Genomic DNA, 21,943 nt, shown 5'->3' with positions numbered 1-21,943 from the left:
AGTGCAATAAAGGTTTCATTAAAATGTAATTATATCAAAATGAATGATGTTGTCAGTCCTGACTTATGCAGGGGGTTAGGTTGTCAGGGTGGAGGAGATTAGAGTGGAGGATGTATAATGCATTGACCTGTGAGCACCTGCACTATCATATACTTATATCACAACTTATACTTTTTCTACCAGTAAATCTCAAACATATGAATATATAATATACCTCTATGTTTATAGAAATAGCTAGGAAAGCACTTTTGATACTTCCCCCATGTGATTTGCATGACTTAACCTCACTGGACACTTCCATACATTATCAGAGTACATGGAAAGTACATTAGACTAGTACTCACTAGAACCCGACACACACACACACACACACACACACACACACAAATCAATCTTGCACATTCATACAATTAGCAGAAAGCGCACATACTTTGTCTCAGTCTGTCACATGTGCCGACACACATACACACACACACAGACCATGAAGGCTGAGTACTAATTGCATATCATTTTCAGTCATTTCACTCAGCTCATTAGCGAGGGAGAAGGGGGTGGCTGTGCGCCCAGAAATAAAAGGGGGAGAGAGAGAGAGAGAGAGAAAGATGAAGCTTAGTGAAAAGTGGAAGGCAGCTTGTTGTGGCCGTAAGAGATGACAAGATAGACAATGAAATATGACAAACAGGCAGGGAGGTAAAGATGATATTCTGCTCCAGCCTCGGGATCCACGAGGATGAAGGCGAGAGCTATACATGTAAATCCAGGGCAAGAAAGCGAAAAATTAAATGAAGGGAGGCTGAGTGAGTGGGCATATGAAAGAGGATAAAATCCTGGAGAAAGTGAGTGGGGAAAGTGGGAGTGTGAAGGAGACTGGATTTGGCTGCTCTCAAAAGGACAGAAGGAATGAAGTCAAAGAGGCGATGGGAGGAAGCAGTAGTGGAAGGCCAAGGGGAGATTAGAGAGAGGAGATGGGATGAGAGTGGGAAGGAGGAATGGAAGGATAAGAAAGATAACTGGGAGTGTGGGACGAGAGGGAAGGGAGGGGGACGGCCATGTCGAATTGAGGAGCGAGCGAGGGAAAAGAAATCACTCAGGGTAACGGTGGAAGGTGGTTAATTGGGGGGAGGAGGGAATAATGGAGGGAAGAATGGAGATTAGGTAGGATTACAGAAAGCAGGTTCATATTTAAGAAAAAAGTTAATCTTACGCTCAAAAAGTGTATATGGGAAAAGTCACATAAAAGGAATAGTTTAATATTTTGGGAAATTGGAGATAGAAATTCGAGTTGTACAGCACCACTGACCGAAGCCAGTTATCTCATTTTAACATAAAGACTGCCATCAGGTAGCTAGCCTAGCACTGTATATTATAGAAATTAAACAAACCAAATACACTCTACACCATTTTTTTTAAAAGTCTCAGGAGATATTTGTATATAACAATTTTGAAAAAAACACACAAGACTCATGTTCCTGGTCTAGGGCTTGTGTAGGGATTACTGCTCACATTATTGTTTCAGTGTCTAGTCTGTTTAGTCTAGTTTATCTGAGATAAACACCGGATGCGACAGTTTAAATTTTGGGTTTGGCTCCTAGAACTATTTCAAGCTAAAATTACATCCACACAAAAGGTGAAGGTGACAATACAGTTTGTGGGACTTTCAATCCAACAAGGAGAACGTGCTCTGGGTCTTTCACAGTTGGGCCTCAGCCGTGGTGAGGTCACACGTTGAATGGGGTGTCAACACTGGATCTGTCACCGACAGGCCGCGACCAGGACCGCCCTGAGTCACCACAGCATGCAAACAGGTGGCAGCAGTTCATGAGTCGGATATGATGCCACAGGCAACAACTTCTACAACGCTGTGGTGCACATGCGATATAAGTGTTGCAAAATCATCAGAGGACCCCAACACGCATTGGACTGTAGATGATGCAGAGACTGATAAACGCTAGTGTTGTGAAACACACATGTTCAGTTCTAATGTTGGATATGTTCTTCGATGAAGTTTTTGGTTTTAATTCCAATGACAAATGACTTTTCTGGATTGAAATCTATCTGTGAGTTTTTAATGGCACATAGCATACTACTGCTAACTTTAGTGTGTTAGTGGGTGATTATACCACCTACGTTACCTTTGGTGAAAGCCAAGTTCGCCATTTCCCTCCGTTTCTGCTCTTCGTGCCTTGCTAAGATAATCATCCTTTGGCTTCATATTCAATTGACAGATATGAAAGTGGTAACAATCATATCATCTAACTCTCAGAAAGAGAGCAAATAAGTATTTAACAAAAAGTCAAACTTAAATTGGGCAGACAGAAGATTTCGAAGACAGTAAAAAGGGGGAAGGGAGGAATGGTAATGTTATACAATGGGGGAGGCGGGGGGGAGACGGAGGGAAGAGAGGAAGGAACTGAGAGCCAAACAGAGATGTCACTGCAGGAAAAGATGAAGTGTGACCAAGAGCGGAAGACAAGAACAGTGCACGCAGGACCAGAAATGGAAAAGGACATTGTCTTCTGATATAACAGAAATTCTGCTTTCCTCTATTGGTTAATTTGCTTGCTTTCTTATAAACCCTTCCTCTTTCATTCAATTGCTTTCCTTTCCCCTTCTCCGTGCTGTCCTCTCCTCCTTTCCTCTCTTCACACTTTCCTTCAGTCTCTCCTATCATCCTCTTATCTTCCATTGTCTGCAGCCCCCCCCCCCCGCCCCACCTCCCACATCTGGCCGTGATATGCAAAACATTTACTCCTTTTGAAGTGAACACTTGATTTGCAATCTTCATCAGTGAACTGTGTCCGCACTGTATCGGGCTATTTGTGTGTCTGTGTGTTTCTCCTCGGCATTTGAGTTTGTTCGCGCTCAAACGGTGTGTAGGGTAAATAAATAGAAACATTTTTCACAATGGCTCCGGGGCAAGTGGTAAAGAGCAAAGCAGAAACGTATTTCTCATTTCAGTAAAACTAATGCAGACTCTTGTCTAGCAAATGTATGCACACCTAACCAAACCCCCCCCCCCCCCCCCCCCCCCCCCCCAACAGATCCCATATATATCCACATTCTTGTCTGAATAAATAAGTGAAAATATGGCCAAAGTGCTTCCGAGTGGGGCCTGCAGCAGTGGAAAGGTGCAAGAATGGAGAGAACAGAACACAACAATCAACAGTAGAAATCAAGGGGGAGAATGAACCTGGGAGAGAAGGATTTCCATAGAGAGAAAGAAAAGGACAAAGGGATGGAGAGAGGACAGACAGAAAGGACAATAAAGATGGACTGAATGGAGCAAGAGAGAATATGAAAGAAAAGCAAACTAAGATGAAGCAAGAGACCGTCAGAGGAGAGGACAGTGAGGAGGAAGGCACCAAGCCTCCCGTCTTGTTTTGTATGAATTTCATTAGACGGTGTTAGACGGTAAACAGAAGAGGGAGCCCAGTGAGGGGAGGTGAGAAATGGAGAGACAGAAGGGAGGGATGAGTTGTCTGCAAGGGAGTCGGAGGGAAAATACGAAATTTGAATCATTGTGGCATGAGGATGGCATTTTGACATCAATTTAGCTGGAAGCCTGAAAACGATGCTGCCTGTTTGATACGCAAATGCAAACAGAACATGGTTGGAGATAGAGGGAGAGGCGGAGAAGGGGATGGGGAGAGAGGGAAATATTAATCACAGTTAATCAATGTGAGGAGAAGAAAAACATCAGAATCAGGAGGAGAAAGAAATGAAGGCAGGCAAAGGGGGAAGAGACAAAGTGACAGAATAGAATGGACTCAAAAATAAATGATTGTTTTCCCAATTAAGCCTGAAAATTGGCAAAATGTTATGAATGTGCAAACAATAGTTTTATGTAAACAGAGATGAAAAGAGGAGAGAAATAGTTGGAGGTCATAAGAGGGATAGGACCAGGCAGGAGCGCGGAAGTGGTGGGAAATATGGACACACACACACACACACACACACACACACACACACACACACACACACACACACACACACACACACACACACACACACACACACACACACACACACACACACACACACACACACACACACACACACACACACACACACACACACACACACACACACACGGATCCCATCTGATTAGATATCCTCTCCTTTTTAACTCACTTTCTCCTCTATTTTCTCAGGGCTCACTATCAGCCTATTAATAATTCCTGCTTTCCTTGTTATGAAGCAGATGGAAGTGTGAGGAGAGGAATACAAAATAACTCTGGCGTCCAGAAGGCAGCGAAGAGCGAGATGAGAATGGCCGAGAGGGAGAGAGACAGGGCATGCAGATAAGAGCAGGACAGAAGTGGAGCGAGAGAGAATTTAAATACAGAGAGGAGCAAAACAACGGAAACAATAACTACAAATACACAGAATTTCCAATGGCACTAATGTCTAGTAGTAGTAAGTATTGTGTTACTTAACCATCATGAACATGTTACGCGTACTATTTAAAAGTCATTGTCAGATCAGCTGTGAAACAGGTGATTAATATAAATTGGTGGTAAGAGCTTTGGCAACCTCCACCGTCTTTCAGGCTGAAAGTTACACAACATGCAGCCATCTACAGACTTCACAACCAGATGGTGGTGGTGGTTTTTCTTGGATTTGTGGTGTAAACAGGGGAAGACATTAACATCTATGGAGTAAAGCTTTGGGGTACTCTTTTTTTTTTAGATATGCCTGATGATAACAGTTCCTGCATGAAGTATGACCGTTTCAAAGTAGTTGCAAAAAGACACCAATGTAACATGCAGGACAAGAAAGAGCGTGGGTTAGGGTTAGCCCCGGACCCTAGCCCAACAAAATCATGAGAATAATTTTGATCACAATTAAAAAAAATTAACTGAAATATTCAGCAATTAATTGCATCTTTGAGTGACATTAAAGTTTCAACATCTTCATCGGCTCTCACTCATACCATTCACTCGTCTGTACAGATCAATGCCCAATCAGATAATGCTACAACAGTTGAAATAGCTGGAGCTTTTTTAAATTTCCCATGGATTTCATGAGATAGAGAGAACAATGGCTAATTTCAGGGTCATTTCAGATGCCAATATCACAGGGAACAGACCTTGTAGAGGCCATATCCACAGACTGCTCTCTGACGCCTGTTAAACTTGGGAGTTTTAAAGATTGTGTACGTGTCTCGAGAGATGGATGCATTCACTTCTTTTCTATATCCGACTAGAATGAGTCCAGAATTCACCTCCAGAGCTGGTGTGAATAAACACATTTCCATTTGTCTTGAATACCTGGATGTATTTTTGCACAGCTTCTATTATACCTGAGAGCGATCCAATCTGCCCAGACGCATGCAGTGGTTAAGTTTAAATAGGGTCACTGATGTCACAGCAGGTGTGTTGACATCACTGCCAGAGCTGAGCCCTATAACGGTTCAAACTCTGGACAGAATATGAGCAGCAGACTTTCATCCCGAGTGAGTAATTCTTCATTTATATATAGCTCGTCTCTGAGCTGTTAACCTTGCAGCACACCACATCTTTTAAGGCCTACTTGGGAACCAGGGAAAGTGTGCTCTCTCCGACATAAGGTCTGGACTGATGTGTAAAATTGATGTGCTGTGGTATGTTTCGAAGACCTCGTGCAGGTTGATTAAACTTAGATATTGACATGATGCCTGTCTGCACAGCTCTATATTGATTCAGCTGTGTTGGGTGTTCAGGGTCCATAGCCTGGTTTCAAGTATAACCTGGCCACAAAGCCTTGAGCTCTTGGCTATAATCACTCTAATTAGAAAATCATATCCTCTCAACACTTTGTGTTACACACTTTAATATTGTAACCAGGTGTCACACTTTGCAGTGAGAGCAAACATGACATTTGTCATGAGCGTATTTGGTCAGCTCCCCAATTACAGGTCTTACACAGCCAGGTGGCTAAAAAGTAAAGTCAGAGAACTCCCATATGAATCCAAAATAACTACTCATACACCGAAACAACATATTTCTACTGTGTGCTTCATTCTTATCTGTGTATTCCAGGTACTGTATCTAAGAGCGGAAACCCACCATATAACATCATTCATATGTTATTCCTGTGACCTTGGTTAGTATCATCTAGATTCCTCTCTTAAGTGATAGAAAGGAAAAGGTTAACACATAATTCATTACTGCTGGATAACTGCTTCCAACTATAATTATTAATTTATTCAAATGCAATGTTCAAACTCAGAAAGATAACAGGACAATTTTTTTATCAAGGGATTCCTCTGCCTCTAAAAACAAAATGATAAACACCCAAATTTAGGGATTCTTTTGAACAATGAACACTGATGATTATTTTGGAATTGGCAAAGTAATATCAGCAACATTAAACGGAAAGCACAAAGTGTTTTCAATTGTTCAACATCCTAATTTATGCATCCTGTAAACAATTTGAAATAAACCGCTGCGAACATGCAGATTTCTATTCAGAAATAACCAATTATTCACTGGCCCTTAGAATCAGGTACACTTCAGCTCAGAGGGTTGTACCACTAAAGAATGTCATTCAAGGGGATGACATGTATGTGGAGGATAGTCTGCACAAGGTCTATATATAGCCAACAATTCACGCAAATGTGCACCAGCAGACACGTACACACAAACCAAAAGAAAGCAAAAGCCCATAGAAGCCTGATAAAATGCAATCCAGGTTCTCTCAAATGGAAAATTGCACAGTGGAAGTCACAAATAGAGAGAGATAGAGGGAAAACAGATATATAAGCCCCCACACACGCACGCACACACACATGCACACACACAGCCATAGCTACATGCATCAACACGCCAAGTGCACATGTAGTTAAAAATATATCAGCTAAGACAACGCACATTTGGCACATCCACAGAAAGATATCCAATGAGGAGCAGACATAAAAACATGCAAACACACAACATGCCAATTACAAAACAAGAAAAAGACCATAGATACATACACACATAATGACTGAGTCACAGACCAGCCCATGATAATGTGAAAAAGAGAAGAGCTTTGGCGGAATGAAATGGCGACAACAATGAGGAGGGAGAGCAGCTGGGAGAAAAACAACTGGTATGTAATAAATACAACATGAAAGAGAAGAATAAGGTGAGCGGCGAAGAGGGAGGACGGAATACTGCAGGAAGCATAAGTATACGAGTCAACGGCAATAAAAATCATGAGAGAAAGAAAACAGAAACAGCAAATTGGCAAAGGGATAGCTCAGTTCAGACATGCAACAGATAACTAGCGGAAATTGTGCTCAGTTCATGCACACGGTATTTTTATGCCAGTGTTGCTTCGCTCACAAATTAAACTACATACGCTACAGTAGAGGGAAAAGACAAGTGTGTAGACAGAAGAATAACTGGAAGAATACAGAAGAGGGCAATGTAAGAGTGTAGGAGGGCAAACTAAATAGAGAGGAAAGGAGGGTTGGTGCAAAACAAGGGTGAGATGCTGGTTTGACATAAGAGACTCAATTTAAAACCTTTTCTTCTTTGTTAAAAATCAAGCATTCTCTTATGACCCAACTATTGGAACCCAAATAAACAAGTGCATTTCTTAAGTCTTTATTTACAGCACTGGTCTAAAAATACAGATGAGAGTGCAAAGCTAATGGCCATCAATCTGAATTGTGGGGGAAAATAAGCCGTAAGCCTTGCATGTGTTACTTTCAAAGGATAAGGCTGGTGTTATTCTTTTATCTCTTTACTGTAAACGGTATAATACTTTACAATTTCCCTACTCTGTCCACACTACTCAGCTCAGAGCGGAACGGTTCTTTCTGAAGAAGTTTCAAATGTACAGTTTCATTTTCTTTTTTTCTAAAGGCAAAGAAATTCCCTTGGACAGCTGGGTTATGTAGTTTTTAGTAAAGTTACTTACACACAAAGAGACAGTACATTTGCAGGGGGACAATTTTCAGCCACAGATTAAAAAACATTTGATGATCTAGTGATTTTTTTTACAGTAAGGTGGTGTGTATTGGATTGACTCAATAATGTTGATTGCAATGGAGGAACGGGATAAAACCATTTGACCTGTTAATATAATGATGGGATAATGACCTCCAGCTCCAACAGCTGATTTCTCTGCAGTGCTGTTAAGTATTTACAAAGAAATCAACACGTGTAATTAAGCAATTATCAATGAACATGCATACTGTACACAAGAAGAGGGTCATCAAATTCTGTACGCACACTCGTACTCAACATCCAAACATCCATATCCATCCTCACTGCTGGAATTTTATTTACAGGTTTAAGACCAATGAACCATGCAACATGACCGTGTGCAGCTGGGATGGAGACGTCGGGTCTTCATTCCACAAACCAAAACTCAGCAGGAAACCATTCTAATTAAACCCAAAGCTCTGAGCAGACTGTAAATGTGTCTTTGATGTATATAGATTCTCGTCTTAGCATGTGAGTGAAGTCTCTCTCAACACAGGCAGGGAGACACAGAGGCACGCGAGGCAATTTATGTACAAGCCTTATGAAATGACAAGTCCTATGAAATGATGAAATGATCTCCTCTACAGGTTCCTCAGCAGGACACGCCGATGGGTAGCTTCCTTTACGTCTAGCTGGGATGGATTTCATCTGTCATTTCACCCCATTATATTCCACTCTCAGCTCTCTGACTAACGCGCTGGTGAATCATTTGAATGCAAGCAGTGACGCCTTGCAGTCACTCTGCGAGCTGCTGTGTGGGGAGTGACATCCTAATAGGATTGACAAACATGACCTGTGACTGGTCGGTTCTAACAGGCGACGCCCCGGCACCTTTTCGCCAGGCTTCAGTGGGTCGAATCTAAAGTATGTCATGCAAAGTGAATTGGTGCTTTACAAATCCCTTTAGGTTCATGACTGCATAATCAAATCAGACATGAAGTATTCAGCTTGATCCTGGCAGATTGTGCTACACCTCTTTTTGGTGGTAGAAATTAAAGCCAAGGAAAAAAGCAGGAGTCACTTCCTCCGAGACTTGTACCCTCCCTTTTCTGCTATCCCCAAATGCACATCTGTCCCAGGGCCTTAACCATGATCCACCACTGTTTGATGCTAAATTCTCTGGTTTCCGTCAAGTCTTTGATACGACTTGGCTCAGAAGCCCCAAGCCTGCAGAAAAGGCTTAGGAGGAATCCAAAGGGGATTACTGGACGGAACGTATGGAAATTACAGTTTAATTTATCATTTGTCACGGCAATTCATGCAAATTAGGATTTCATTAATTCCAGCCTTGGGTTTAAATGCTGTTGCTCTTGTAGGGCAGTGCAGTCTTGTCAGAATCACACGTGGAGAGGACAGTGCGGCGGCACAGGGAACCTACAGTAATTCATATGAAATCTCAACAGAAAAGGTCATCGCCACAGAAAAACACCTATAACATTATTATAGGCGTCTACACAGGAGAACTAAACCAAAATACACAGGACAGTGAGCTGATATGTTGGAGCTGATGGTAATGATGTTTGTTACTATGCTCCAACTAGACACAGACACAGTCAAGGAGTGTTCGCTCGTCTGTTGTGCATTATCAACACAATCTTGACAATCTTTCCCATAAAAGAAATCTTGTAGGTATAATACCGCTCACAAGCGAACATTTCTGAATACCTTAACTTACTGAAAAATGATTAGTGGTGCCTTGTCAAGAACAATCTGTTTATAAAGATGGACGACGCTCTCCACTCCTGTTTTACAAATTGAAGCTAAAATATCCTTGACACAGATTATGCTACCTTGCGCTTTTGATGTCATCTGGAGCCAGATTCTAAGCAGAAGTGATCGAGGTGGGAGCTGCAGTATCGACTTCCCACCAAAACACATAATTGACCAACTGCAATCAGCTGTCAATCATGAGATTTCACCCCGTTTTTACATAATCAAATAACTTATTAAAACCAAACTTATCAGACACATGCCACTTTTACATACACCAGTGTGATAAGAACTGCCGAAAATGATAGAAACCAATTTAGAGAATGTCCCATTCAATAACATTGAGGGGAAGGGGTTTATGAACTATTGTGTAGCCAGCCAACAGGGGGCGATCAAGATGATTTGGCTTCACTTTCCGGAGCTTCATGATGTCCATCTTTATTTACGGTCTATGGTCATGACATACAGTATAGTGAAACTTAAAAACTGAGCAAAAAGGTCTCTCCTTGTTGCTTCAATTCAAAAACAATTATCTCAATTAACAAATGGTGAGTAATTGTATTCATCTCTTCATGCATCATCTAATTGTGCAGTAATAAGTACAGAAATTAAAAAGTCTTAAGTTTGTAGGTGTGCAGAAAAAAACATTTTATACAACCAAAAAGAATGGCAGCTATGATTACAATCACAAGCCTCCTTTCTCTCACACACACACACACACACACACACACACACACACACACACACACACACACACACACACACACACACACACACACACACACACACACACACACACACACACACACACACACACACACACACACACACACACACACACACACACACAGTTGCATCCCTCATTCTTATTCATCTGCTTACTTCTCAATCACTCACTGTATGCTTCACTGCACAATTATAATCACCTTAAAATTATTTTATGATGTGCTCACGAAACCAAACAAAACTCCCCAGAGAGCACGCACACACACAACCACAAATGCTTGCGGCTCAGGAGGAAGTGCAGTCATCTAGTGATTGGCAGGTTCCTGTCAAAGTGTCCTTGAGCGAGACATAGAACCCGTAACTGCTCCTGATGCTGCGTCTTCAGTGTATGAATGTGCGTATGACTGAGACATACGCTGTAAGGTGTTTGATATAAATGACGTCCATTTTCCCTTGCCTGAGTGTTTACTGTAATTTTCACACCAACGACAAACCATAAGGAAATATAGAGCCCGGTTCAAGTGATGTCAATATTTACTCAAACACTTACAATTATTATAAACATCATCTAGCTCATTACAGAGCATCCAGGCATGTCGTATATGTGGTATCTCGGCGGTATATCCTTGTGAGTGGTAATTCAATGGACACGCACACACACAGTGTGGCCAGAGGAAAGAGCTATGGATTGTTTACTGCTCCATGTGTCTCTTGGTGGTGAAGAGGAGGACATAAATGGACAGGAGCATACACACAGTAGGAAGGAAGAGGCGAAGAATAGAGACAAGGGAAAACAGATTCAATAAGTCATGAGCAAAATAAATAAGTCAAACCAGCAGAGAGTTAGGGACGGTACGAAACTTTGTTACGGTTAAGGCACCGACCACATGGCTTAAACTTTTGTGTCATTTGCAACCAATTTATAATACATAAAGAAAAAATCTCAGCCTTGTTGAGCCAATGAGAATGCAGCGTGCTTGAAACAATACCTAATCTTTCTGTTGACTGGCTGTCTAAAGTCACTGCAGACAAAACACTGAGCTGTTCCCAGAGATGCAGCTCACCTGTGTGGCGTAGCATTTTGAGAGGCTGCATTTGCAATATATGCAAAAACAACATTGATGCCAAGACCGGCACACGACAAGTTTGATGAAACACTTGAACACGCGTGGAATAAACTCAAGTGCAGAAAGCTGCTCCAAGTTCAACTGCAGGAAAAATGGAACACTTAATCCAGCCAACTTGTACATGGTTTTTACTGAATTTACAGTACAGTGATTGTCTGGTAATCAGAAGGTTCCCAGTTATATTCCAGCTTTTAAACATTTCTATTTATTCATATTATGTCTACAGACAACTTTATGTTGAATAGATATTTTGTTTGTGGTGTAAAACTGCATTTAGTGGAATGATAACAAGGAGCGGAAAAATAAGGCTTGGGATTTCTGCAGTAATATATATCTTCTTTTTTTCTTGGAATCCAAAACTAAGTATTGTTCACAAACCGCTATCAAAGTCAAGGTATTGTATCAGTACAAGTATGAAAACAGTTTGCACAATAACCCGCCTACGGACAGCAGGAAAGAGGATGAGAGGATAGGTTGAAGAAGTGATGAGAGGGGAAGTATGAAGGAACAAGAAATTAGGAGAATTACTTCACAATGTTGAGTAAGAGAGAAAAGTAAAGACAGCACAGAGGCAAAGCATGTCACTAGTTTTTAATATCCTGAGTTCATCTTTTCTGGGATACCTTTTCATACGCTAGCATCTCAAGACACGTGAAAAGAAATGGGAAAACTGGAGAGGGAGGATGATTGCTGATGTGGCAGCAACTCCTCCAGCTCCCACGTTCAGAGGGAACAATAAAGAGCAAAGAGCTGGAGATACTGGCTGCGACATCCACATTCAACAAGGAGGGTGCAGAGGAAGAAAGGAAAAGAGGTAAAGAAGGAATGAATGAATGACGGAAATAGTGACAAGCACAAAGACAAAACAAAAGAGGCTCAATGACAAAGTGAAGAATAGAAAAAGGGCTTTACAATGCATCACGGTAAGAGGTTTCACAGCTAAATGTATCAATGTGAGAGTTCTCTACAGAATGAAACATATCTAACCAACGCAGGCCCGAACCTTTGGTCCAGCAGGACGCTGCGCTCTATTTCCACGGCCGCTCCGGGTCCAACGACTCTATTTTTAATTCTTCTCATGTCCTTTCCTACTCTCCATTTCCACCTCTCGTTTGTCAGAGACTCTTTCAATTAATGCGAGGCATTGTATCTTTCCTGTCTTCGGGACTGCCGCACCCTCCCTGTCACTCTTTTTCAACCTGATGAAGATGGAGAGCGGTCATTTAAGAATAATTAGCTAGCCTAAACAGACAAATAACCAGGTGCGGCGCCCGCACGCTCTCAATTGTATATCAATTCACATGCGCACACACACACATTTCCACACATATGCAGGAGACTGGCGGTGTCCTTTCCATCAAACACTCATGATACACATGTACCAACTCTTAACTCACCCTCTCTGACAAACTTCAAAATAAACACAATTTTCTCTCCGTCTACAGAATTGTCATAATAAAATGCTACTGCATGTCCCTGCTTCGGGTTTTAAAGACACTATATTTTTGCAGCGCTCCTCAAACAATGGTCTTTATATTGGCAGCTTCTTCATCTGTTCATCTAGTTGCCACATTCACAGCTCAACATAATGAAGGCATCTGTCTACAGCACTGCCAACCTCTCCCTCTGTCTCACAAATACACACTTCAAGGCACCAATATTACATGGCCAGCTATTTACTTGCCTCATTGCAAGGACATAATGGTCACATTCTTTTTTTCTTAACCGGCACAGTATTAAACATGAGGTATTAGTTAATACCAAGCTACCAAGATTTTATTCCTCATTTAAACTGAACACTGTGCAGTAGATTCAGGGCATTTGTTGTTTGTCGTCACGGAAACACAACTGATAATGTCTGTTTTTTTATCACAAATTAGAATTAGACATTTGTCATTCCACTTAATACATGACACTTTGACTATGATGGATATTATGAAGTTTATTTAACACCATTTCCATTTAGGCAATCAATACTACACAGTAAGAGGGATCAATACTGGACGTGTTTGCAAAGCCCTTAACCTGAAACGATTCAAATGAGACACTTCATCACATTAAACATTCTGCAGGCATGAGCAGGTTTATTATCATCTTCACTGCAGTGGGACTGTGGAGCTGATCACAGTTAAGTGTGTCATCAGTCTGTCGATACAGTACATCTGAACAGTATTGGATTTTTGTCTGAAAACGAGCAATCCATCAGTCACTGTCATGCAGCAGCTGAGGTTATGATGGATTTGATGCAGTTTGTTTAATGACCTTTGAGATTTTGTCTTCAATAATGTGCTGATTGTCGATGGGAACATGTTATTTATAACTGTCTCGCAGTGGACGGTGTTTCACAAGCATTTACTCCCCTGCCATGGACCAAACAACTGGCAAGAAAATGCTGAGGTGAAGATGCTGCACAAAATATCGTGGCATCCCCTATTGACTGTCCTTAAAAACCCTTGCCAGTGAAATTCTATTGCAAAAATCCAATACTGCATGTTAGTAAATCTTGCCATGTCACTGTCATTTGAAATATAACACACAAGGTGCCCACAACTTATTATAGCCCAGAATGCCTGACATCCCATATCAGCATTAAAAGCTAACAGGGCACCGTCTACACTCAACTGTACTATAAGCAGGACACATTTAACTGTACAGTGGTTTGGTTTGCCACGGGGATTTTTTTGTCAAAAATAGTGAGCAACGTGATTTTCTGGGCCTGGCCAGTCAGCTGGGACAGCTTTAGGTTTGTTGTTCATTGGAAAAATGTCAAAGGAACAGTGAGCAGACTCGGCAGAGTCTTGCAGTGTTTGTTTGGTTGTTGTTTTTTTAAGATTATTGAAGCCAAACATTACTGACTTTTCTGCAGCACAAATTTCATGTTTTCTATTTTGCAGTACATCGATGAGATTTTAAAAAAGGTGACTGAGTGGAGCTCGGGTTGACACTCTCCCCTCAGTTTAGGTGCAAGTTTAGAAGTTGTTTGCAGAGATTTCAATTGATGGAGGTTGATGGGGCGATGCACAGCCTCAGAAAAAAACAGACTTTGGGGAAAAAGAAAATGATTCTTTGTTGTTAACATAGTTGACTTTTTTCCTGCAAGGCTGTGGAAATACTGTGGAGACCAGACAGATTGGAGTCTGGCAAATATTCATGGAATCAGTGGCCTTTTTTCCCCCCTAAGTCTGGACTTTATATTTATTCACAAGCAGCAGAGGACACATTGTCCACACCAAGACTTCCCCACATTAAAGACGAAACGCTTCCTCCTTGTGCCTTTTCACACGAACAGGCACATGAGCCCTTGTTGTCTTCAGCATACGCTCGCATACACAGCAAAGCATGAACCTGGGGGTATAATCACATCACTTCTAAAAGTCTAAAGTACTCCTGTCCACCAATCTGACAAAATGTGTAAGGTCCCTTGGCAGTAACATGCACACTAACACACACAGTAGCCCAACGCTCGCTGTCACTGAGAAACACACACTCGACGCACAAAGGAAAGATCATTTACAGCTCAATTATGTACAAATTGAACCTTGGGAGAGGAGAAGTTCAAAGGCAGAGCTGGAGTTGAATGCGGAGGCGGTCTGCCTGTATCGCACAAACACTCGCACGTATGCCTTTCTGACAGAACAGCGTCTCTTACTCAAGTATCTCCCCCTCGTACACACAGGGTATGCCTCCCAGACTAAATTCAGTATATCTTAAGTGTAGCTCACATTTTGTGTCGCATACACACTCAGTGGTCGCATCAGACTGATCTGCCTCTATTGTGCAGAAATGCAGCAAAGCAGGAAGACAGATGAATAGATATTTGCATAATGTTCCCGTGCAATGTTTTTTTTCCTTGTTGGGGAGTGTGTGTGTGGCATGCATTCTGATTATATATTGTGGTATTCTGACAACTCAATGACACACACACACACACACACACACACACACACACACACACACACACACACACACACACACACACACACACACACACACACACACACACACACACACACACACACACACACACACACACACACACACACACACACACACAGTGACAGGGGAGAGGAAGAGGAGGTTAAAAAGGGAGGACACGGAACAGTGAAAAAGATGTGAAGATGGTTTTTGAAATGCTGTTCCTCTTTAAAAGGGCAGTTTGTGTTTTTGGGTGGTGTAAGATTTGTCTGTGTGTCAGTAGGTCTGATACTAGAGCCAATCCAAACAGACTTGTCATCAAGTTCCACTGCCAATTCCACTCAAAGAGGCAGCAAAATGCTTTTCCACAAAATTAACTGGCATCATGTTGATGTGTTGGTGTCACTTTCATGGTCCAAAATATTGGACCTGTTAAGACTTCAAGTTTGGAGGGAAATAGGAACAGTGGGGCCATTTCTGTACAAACTGTACTCTGTCCACCAGAGAGCACTGATATGTTTATTCACCTGTTAAATTTTATTTTGGCTGGCACTCAAGAGTATGGAGCAAGAGAGACAGGTAGATGGAGAGTGACAATACAGACAAGTTCTGAAAGGACAAAGAAAAGATGACGCAAGTGAAAGTGGGTGAGACAAAGGACAGTGAGAGGCACAGTGAGGGAGAGATGAATGAATGGATGGACAGATGTCAAAGAAAGGGGAGAGGAGAGGATGAGTATGTGAGTGAGTGGCAGACACACAGAGGGAGAAACTGACAGGGCTGAAAGAGTGGCGGCAGGAAAGAGAGAGACAGACCAGAAGGAAATGGTGCTAGGAAGACAGACAGACAGGGTGGATGGAGAAATGGACAGAGGTGGAGAGACCGATGCACCAAGGCAGCGGAGGACAGAGATGAAGGGGAGAGCCTGAGGGAAGAATGATAGGATGAGATGGAGGGGTAAAAAGGAAGGAGGGATGGATAAAGTGAGAGAAGGAGAGAGGGGACTTTGATGTGTGTGTGTGTGTGTGTGTGTGTGTGTGTGTGTGTGTGTGTGTGTGTGTCGTTCTGTGACCTTTGAGCTGGTTGGGAAGATTTTTTGACCAAACTGTGCAAGTTGAATTTGCTCCTAGTTCTGAGTCAATGATGTGAAGTGATCGGACGAATCTGACAGCATAATATTTTAATGGGCTGATGTTAAACAATTATAGCAGTCACCATGAGTTAGGATGCCTACATCATTAGAAAAACCAAAACGAGTATTTGGTCGATATACAAAATACTGGACAAAGTCAAATCACCTGATAACGACACCTCAAATTTAAAAGAAGAAAAAAAATTGCAAGGAAGTTTAATCCAATTGTTGTCGAAGTAAAAAACATACTGGTGGTGCTACAAGAATTCATAATCTGGGAACCATGTACATCTGCATCAATTTAGCTAATTGATCCAAAAATCAAGATATGAACTTCCTGGGCCAAATAACTGAGTCACAGACAATGACCTACCTATACACTAAAAACACAGATAAGGTAAGAGAGAACAACAAGGACGCAGAGAGAGACAAGATAAGACAATACAAGTAGTAATAGTACAAGAGAGGTACAGTCAAAACAAAGAGGACATTTCAAACAATGTTTGAAGGAATGCTGGAGATATGGATTTAGAATTGGGTCATTAATACAGCGCACAAAAAAATGAATCACGAGCGATGTATGCGATTTCACACGCGCATGTATTAACAATCGCACAAAGATTTAAATCCCTTGAGGCTCAAGAGGGTCTGCTCTCGCTCGCTGGAAAAGCAGCTCCGCTGCACGAGGGTTATTTTTGCGCTCGCGGTGAAACATGTTACACTCTCGCGAGAGGCGGCTCCGCTGCTCGTGGAGCGCTTTGTAAGCTCGCGGAGAAAGTTTTTGACACTTTGGGGGCGGAGCCTCTGGACCTTGACTGACAGCTCTTAGGGAGCCTGGCGTTGCCAGGTTGGATTTTCACGTAGGGAGGTTACTGTTGGCAAGGCGAGAGACACGGGGCGCATCGGCAGTGTGATATCTTCGTATATCAATGATCAGCACCCAGGCATTTCCACGTCTAGTGACTTTATTCAGGGAGCTGGCAGAACATCATAACATGCCCAACGTGGGGGTAAAGCCTCTCATGCCTCCGGCCACATACCCTCTCTCTACACCTGCCTATAGGTAATTCCCTTGAGTATACTCCTAGAGCCCTCTACTGGCCAGGGACTGTAATAACATGTAATTAGTCCCTTCATGACAGGCAGGACGAGAGTCAACGGACGGTAATATTCGCAATTCATACATTTTCAATAGGCTGTTGCTGTCAAAAACTGCTTGATAGCTACGTTTTTTTAGCTACCTATAAAACCTATCAATCTTTTTTGCATGTATAACATCAACCCTGTAATGCACAGTCAAGCTATAAACACTATTTTTTTCTGAGTCTATTTTGACAGCTACAGCCTACTTGAAAATGTATGAATAGCGAATATTACCGTGATCATTTATATACAAAGATATCACAGGCTCCAGGCTCCCTAAGAGCTGTCAGTCAGAGTCCAGAGGCTCCGCCCCCTCAGCGAGCTGCCTCTCGAGTGTAACGTGCACCACGAGCGCAGAAATAACCCCTTGAGCAGCGGAGCTGCTTTTCCCGCGAGCGAGAACAGACCCTCTTGAGCCTCAAGGGATTTAAATCTGCGCGATTAATATATGTGCGTGTGAAATCGCATACATCGCTCGTGAGTAATTTTTTTGTGCGCTGTATTGATGACCCAATTCTAACTCCATATGGAGAGGCTACTACTAGAATTTGGGTGCAATGTGCCACACAAGAAGGAGCAGTGGGAGAAGGAAAATGTTATTGGACTATTGCAGAATGACTACAAGACAAAGAGAAGGGGAATGAGGTGAATGAAGAAAAGGAAATTAGGCAGGCTAGATGAAAGTGATGAAAGACAGTCGTCTTGAACAGCAAGTTTAGAGGAGAGTTTCAGAACTTTATAAAAAAATACTTTCCTGACAAGTCTATTAGTAACACAGTCAGTTCAAACCCATGAAAACTAGAATAAATGTGCTCAAACACATCAGAGATTGGGAGTGCAGGCAGGTGAAACGGAGTAACTGAAAAACTAATGGATGTAATGTTCCAAAAAAAACCTGCGCTCTTGTCATTTACACTCAAATGTAATACTCGTCTGCTGGTGAAGGAACATTTCCCCTACAATTTTAGATGCATGCACAGTGGGTTTTCTGTTGGAGAGACTTGTTCTCTTTCCCACTGCCACGGCCCAGAATTAAAATTCAGCCTGACGTGAAAGCTGTGCAAATGAAAAATGCTGACTGTGACAGCTGAAACTTTCAACATGTGCCGTTTTATGCATGACGCTGCCCGGATTCAAGTAATTACTGCACTCCAGCCAATTCAAATGACCCCAATTCCCCAAAACTTCAAATTTCCTCCGTGATAACAGGTTTTCTCTGCAAGACAAAGAGGATATGACAAACTGGTGCAGGACTGGATTGGAGAGGTCTAATGCCGGAGACTGACTTTTTTTAATTAACCTATTGTTCCTGTGACAGGAGCATAGGAGGCTACTTCAGGGTGAGTGTTGACCTGAGTATCTCTCAATGCACATGACCAAGCAGGTACAAAGGCTGTTTCACCATGAGAGAAAAGTGCATGAAGGGGAGGACAGATATCTAAGAACAAATGGAGGGAGGAAAGAGTGGAGAGATTCCCCGTCACATGTACTCAAGGATAATGCCACATGAAATCCTGGGTGAACTGCAACTAGAAGAAAATAAAGTTTCCATTTTGTAAAAAGAAACATTTTAATTGCTTAACTTGCATAAAACAATATTATCTGTGAAAAAACTAAACCTTTTTAGTGCATTTAAGTGCCAAATGGATTCTGTTTTATAAAGTAAAAAACCTTTCCTGACATGCAAAACAACCATGTCCTCACCTACACTCAAAGAGTCGCAGCCCCCACCGGCCTGCTCCGAGGGCAATGACGGACCTGACGACGGGTTATGCTCGCGGAGGTGAGCTGGATTAGACTGGTTGGTTTCCCGGCAGGCTCCTCATCCGGTCACATCTGGCTTGGCCCCGTCCTCTCAGGAACCATTAACCCAGCGTGGAACCCAACTCTCTGTACAGAGTTTTCACTCTTCATCTGCTTAAAAGGATAACTAAACTAAATTTCTGTCTTTTTCTCCCGCCTGTTTCACTGTTTTCGCTCTCTTCATCCATTTTGTAATCCGCGCGGGCTCGTAAATCTTCACTGTGTCCACAGCAGAAGCCTGTTGTGCGACGGTAATAATCCTCCAGGCGGGAACACAGTGAGCAGACCAACGTAAAAATCATTATTGCATTAAATAATTTTGCATCAATGATTTTTAGTAATCGAATTTATGAAGGAATCGTTTCAGCCCTACTGTGGGGTAATGATTCCCTCATTGTTCATAAAAAACATATGAGCACAATGCAACAAACAATCTTACCAGTTTTATGCAATTACACAGCAACATGTTATGAAACCAGTAATCTAAGAAAAAAAATGCAAAGCAAAGGCAGAGAAAAGATGAGGAGCAAAACTGATTCAACAACTCTGTTAGGCCTCAATGTGCTTTGGTGAGAAATGCTCTGTTTAGAGGAAAACGGCACGAGGGAAATCTTCAACTCACTGCTTCTGCACACCCACACAAGTCTTTATAGTTATTGAAAGTGTCTAAATATCGGATGGAGTTACGCTGGGAATTTGCAAAGGTGCCTTCTATAGTCTTTAAAATCCTAACGGTGAAATATGTCTGACCATTGCAGGTGAAACAAAGCTAGAGAGAGGGTCAGAGAGGGTCTATAAATGTCCACAGTCCTTGGAAGATGTCTAATCAGGTGAGTAAGTGACCCGTGTGGTGTACTTACGCTACGGTACAGTGCTCCGACTACAATTTAGTAGATATCCTGTTTAGTTAACTGAGATCAACACTGAGTCAAAGCCAAGCGTGTTGCAAATGGGTCACCACACAAGCTTCTTTTTTTATACTCGTGAAATCAAATGGCGGGTGTGTAAATCCTAACATACAGGATTATACTTAGAAGTTAAAATGACAAAAAATGCAATGCATATTCCAGCGAACGCGTATACCATATATGCATCGTTTCTCCCCCCAGTTTCATAAGTATAGAAAAGCTAAACACAACATTAAAGGGCTGCGAGTGTGTTTCGTGCTCTTGCTTAATTGTAGAGCTGTATGCAGCATGTTTTTTTAAAAGCATAGCAGTTTGATCAGAGAGCGTCTTCATGCATACAGTAGAAAATAGAAGAAGAAAAAAACAGTCCAGACGGAAGAGGCAAAACGGGAGTGTAATGACCGATAAAGACAGCAAGTAAATATGTGAGTTGAATTCATTTCATTCATTTAATATTAGTCTGTCAGCTTGATTCATTAATTGAAGCAATTATGCGGGAAATCAAATATGAATTAATTGCAGTTTCAGTGTGTACACGCATCAGTGCTGGACAACGATTTATGGCTCTGACTCCGACTGAAGGGCCATAACACCTGTACCTGCATGTGTTTTGTGTTTACATATTGTGTGTGCACATTCGTTTGAGACCCATCTGTGTTGTTTCAGCTGAGCAAATCTCACAGGTCATCGGTGGAGCAGAAGGCTATTTATATTTTTCATTATCCTCTCTCTCTGCTTCATTCCCGTTGTCTCTCAGCCTCGCTCTGACCTCATCTTTCAGCTTCTCTCTTCACTGACTCCACCTGTCCTCTTCTCTTCCCCAATCACCCTCTCTATTCCACCCAGCTCATCTGTTGTCAGCATTCAATCCCTTCTCTCTCTCCCCTCCTGTCCTTGCGCTGTCCATCTCCTTTCCATTTGTACATATTTTGCGTCTCTTTCACGTACTCCGCTCTTTTCTCATCTCTGCCTACAACCTCCTTTACTTCCCACCTTCGTTCTCTCCATTTCAGCAACTTTTCACAGCGGGAACCATCTTACCTCGAGCTGCACCTGTTCGGAGACAGATGATCCCAAAACACACACACAAAATGACAACCCCTGCAACCATCCAGTCTAAACAGCTGCTACTTACTCAGTGATTTCTTCTGTGACGGTGTGTTCAACCTGGAGTCGGGAGTTGACTTCAATGAAGTAGTGTTTGCCATGTTTGTCCACCAGGAACTCCACGGTGCCTGCGTTCTCGTATCCCACCTGCAGCAAAAAACATGGCGAGAGAGCTGGTTTATACCGCACTGAATTATCACGGTAATAATATTGGTTGTGTAAACACTTAAGAAGCAGCACTCACTCATCTTAATGAGCCATGAAACCAAAAGAATTTTAAAAAACTCATGTCCTCTCTCCGTGCAAATATGACTACATTAGATGACGACAGGATAAGTATCATGTTTTATTTATATGGAGAGGTGAGGGCCTTTTTCATCGTTTCGCTATAGTGCATAATTAAATCATTAATCAAAT

At 42.1% G+C, this 21,943-nt stretch overlaps 1 protein-coding gene across 2 annotated transcripts in view; it reads right to left on the bottom strand.

The window, feature by feature from the left end:
- The window catches only part of pcxb (pyruvate carboxylase b), a 249,637-nt gene that overhangs the window by 176,162 nt on the left and 51,532 nt on the right, over positions 1–21,943 (bottom strand). For both annotated transcript variants that reach the window (XM_035624173.2, XM_035624172.2), the window contains exon 10: positions 21,555–21,673. In XM_035624173.2, coding sequence (XP_035480066.2) covers positions 21,555–21,673 — 119 coding nt within the window. The remainder of the gene's footprint in view (positions 1–21,554; positions 21,674–21,943) is intronic.

Source organism: Scophthalmus maximus, chromosome 2 (genome assembly GCF_022379125.1).
Source record: "Scophthalmus maximus strain ysfricsl-2021 chromosome 2, ASM2237912v1, whole genome shotgun sequence".
Taxonomy (NCBI): domain Eukaryota; kingdom Metazoa; phylum Chordata; class Actinopteri; order Pleuronectiformes; family Scophthalmidae; genus Scophthalmus; species Scophthalmus maximus.
This window is presented reverse-complemented; position numbering and strand designations above follow the sequence as displayed.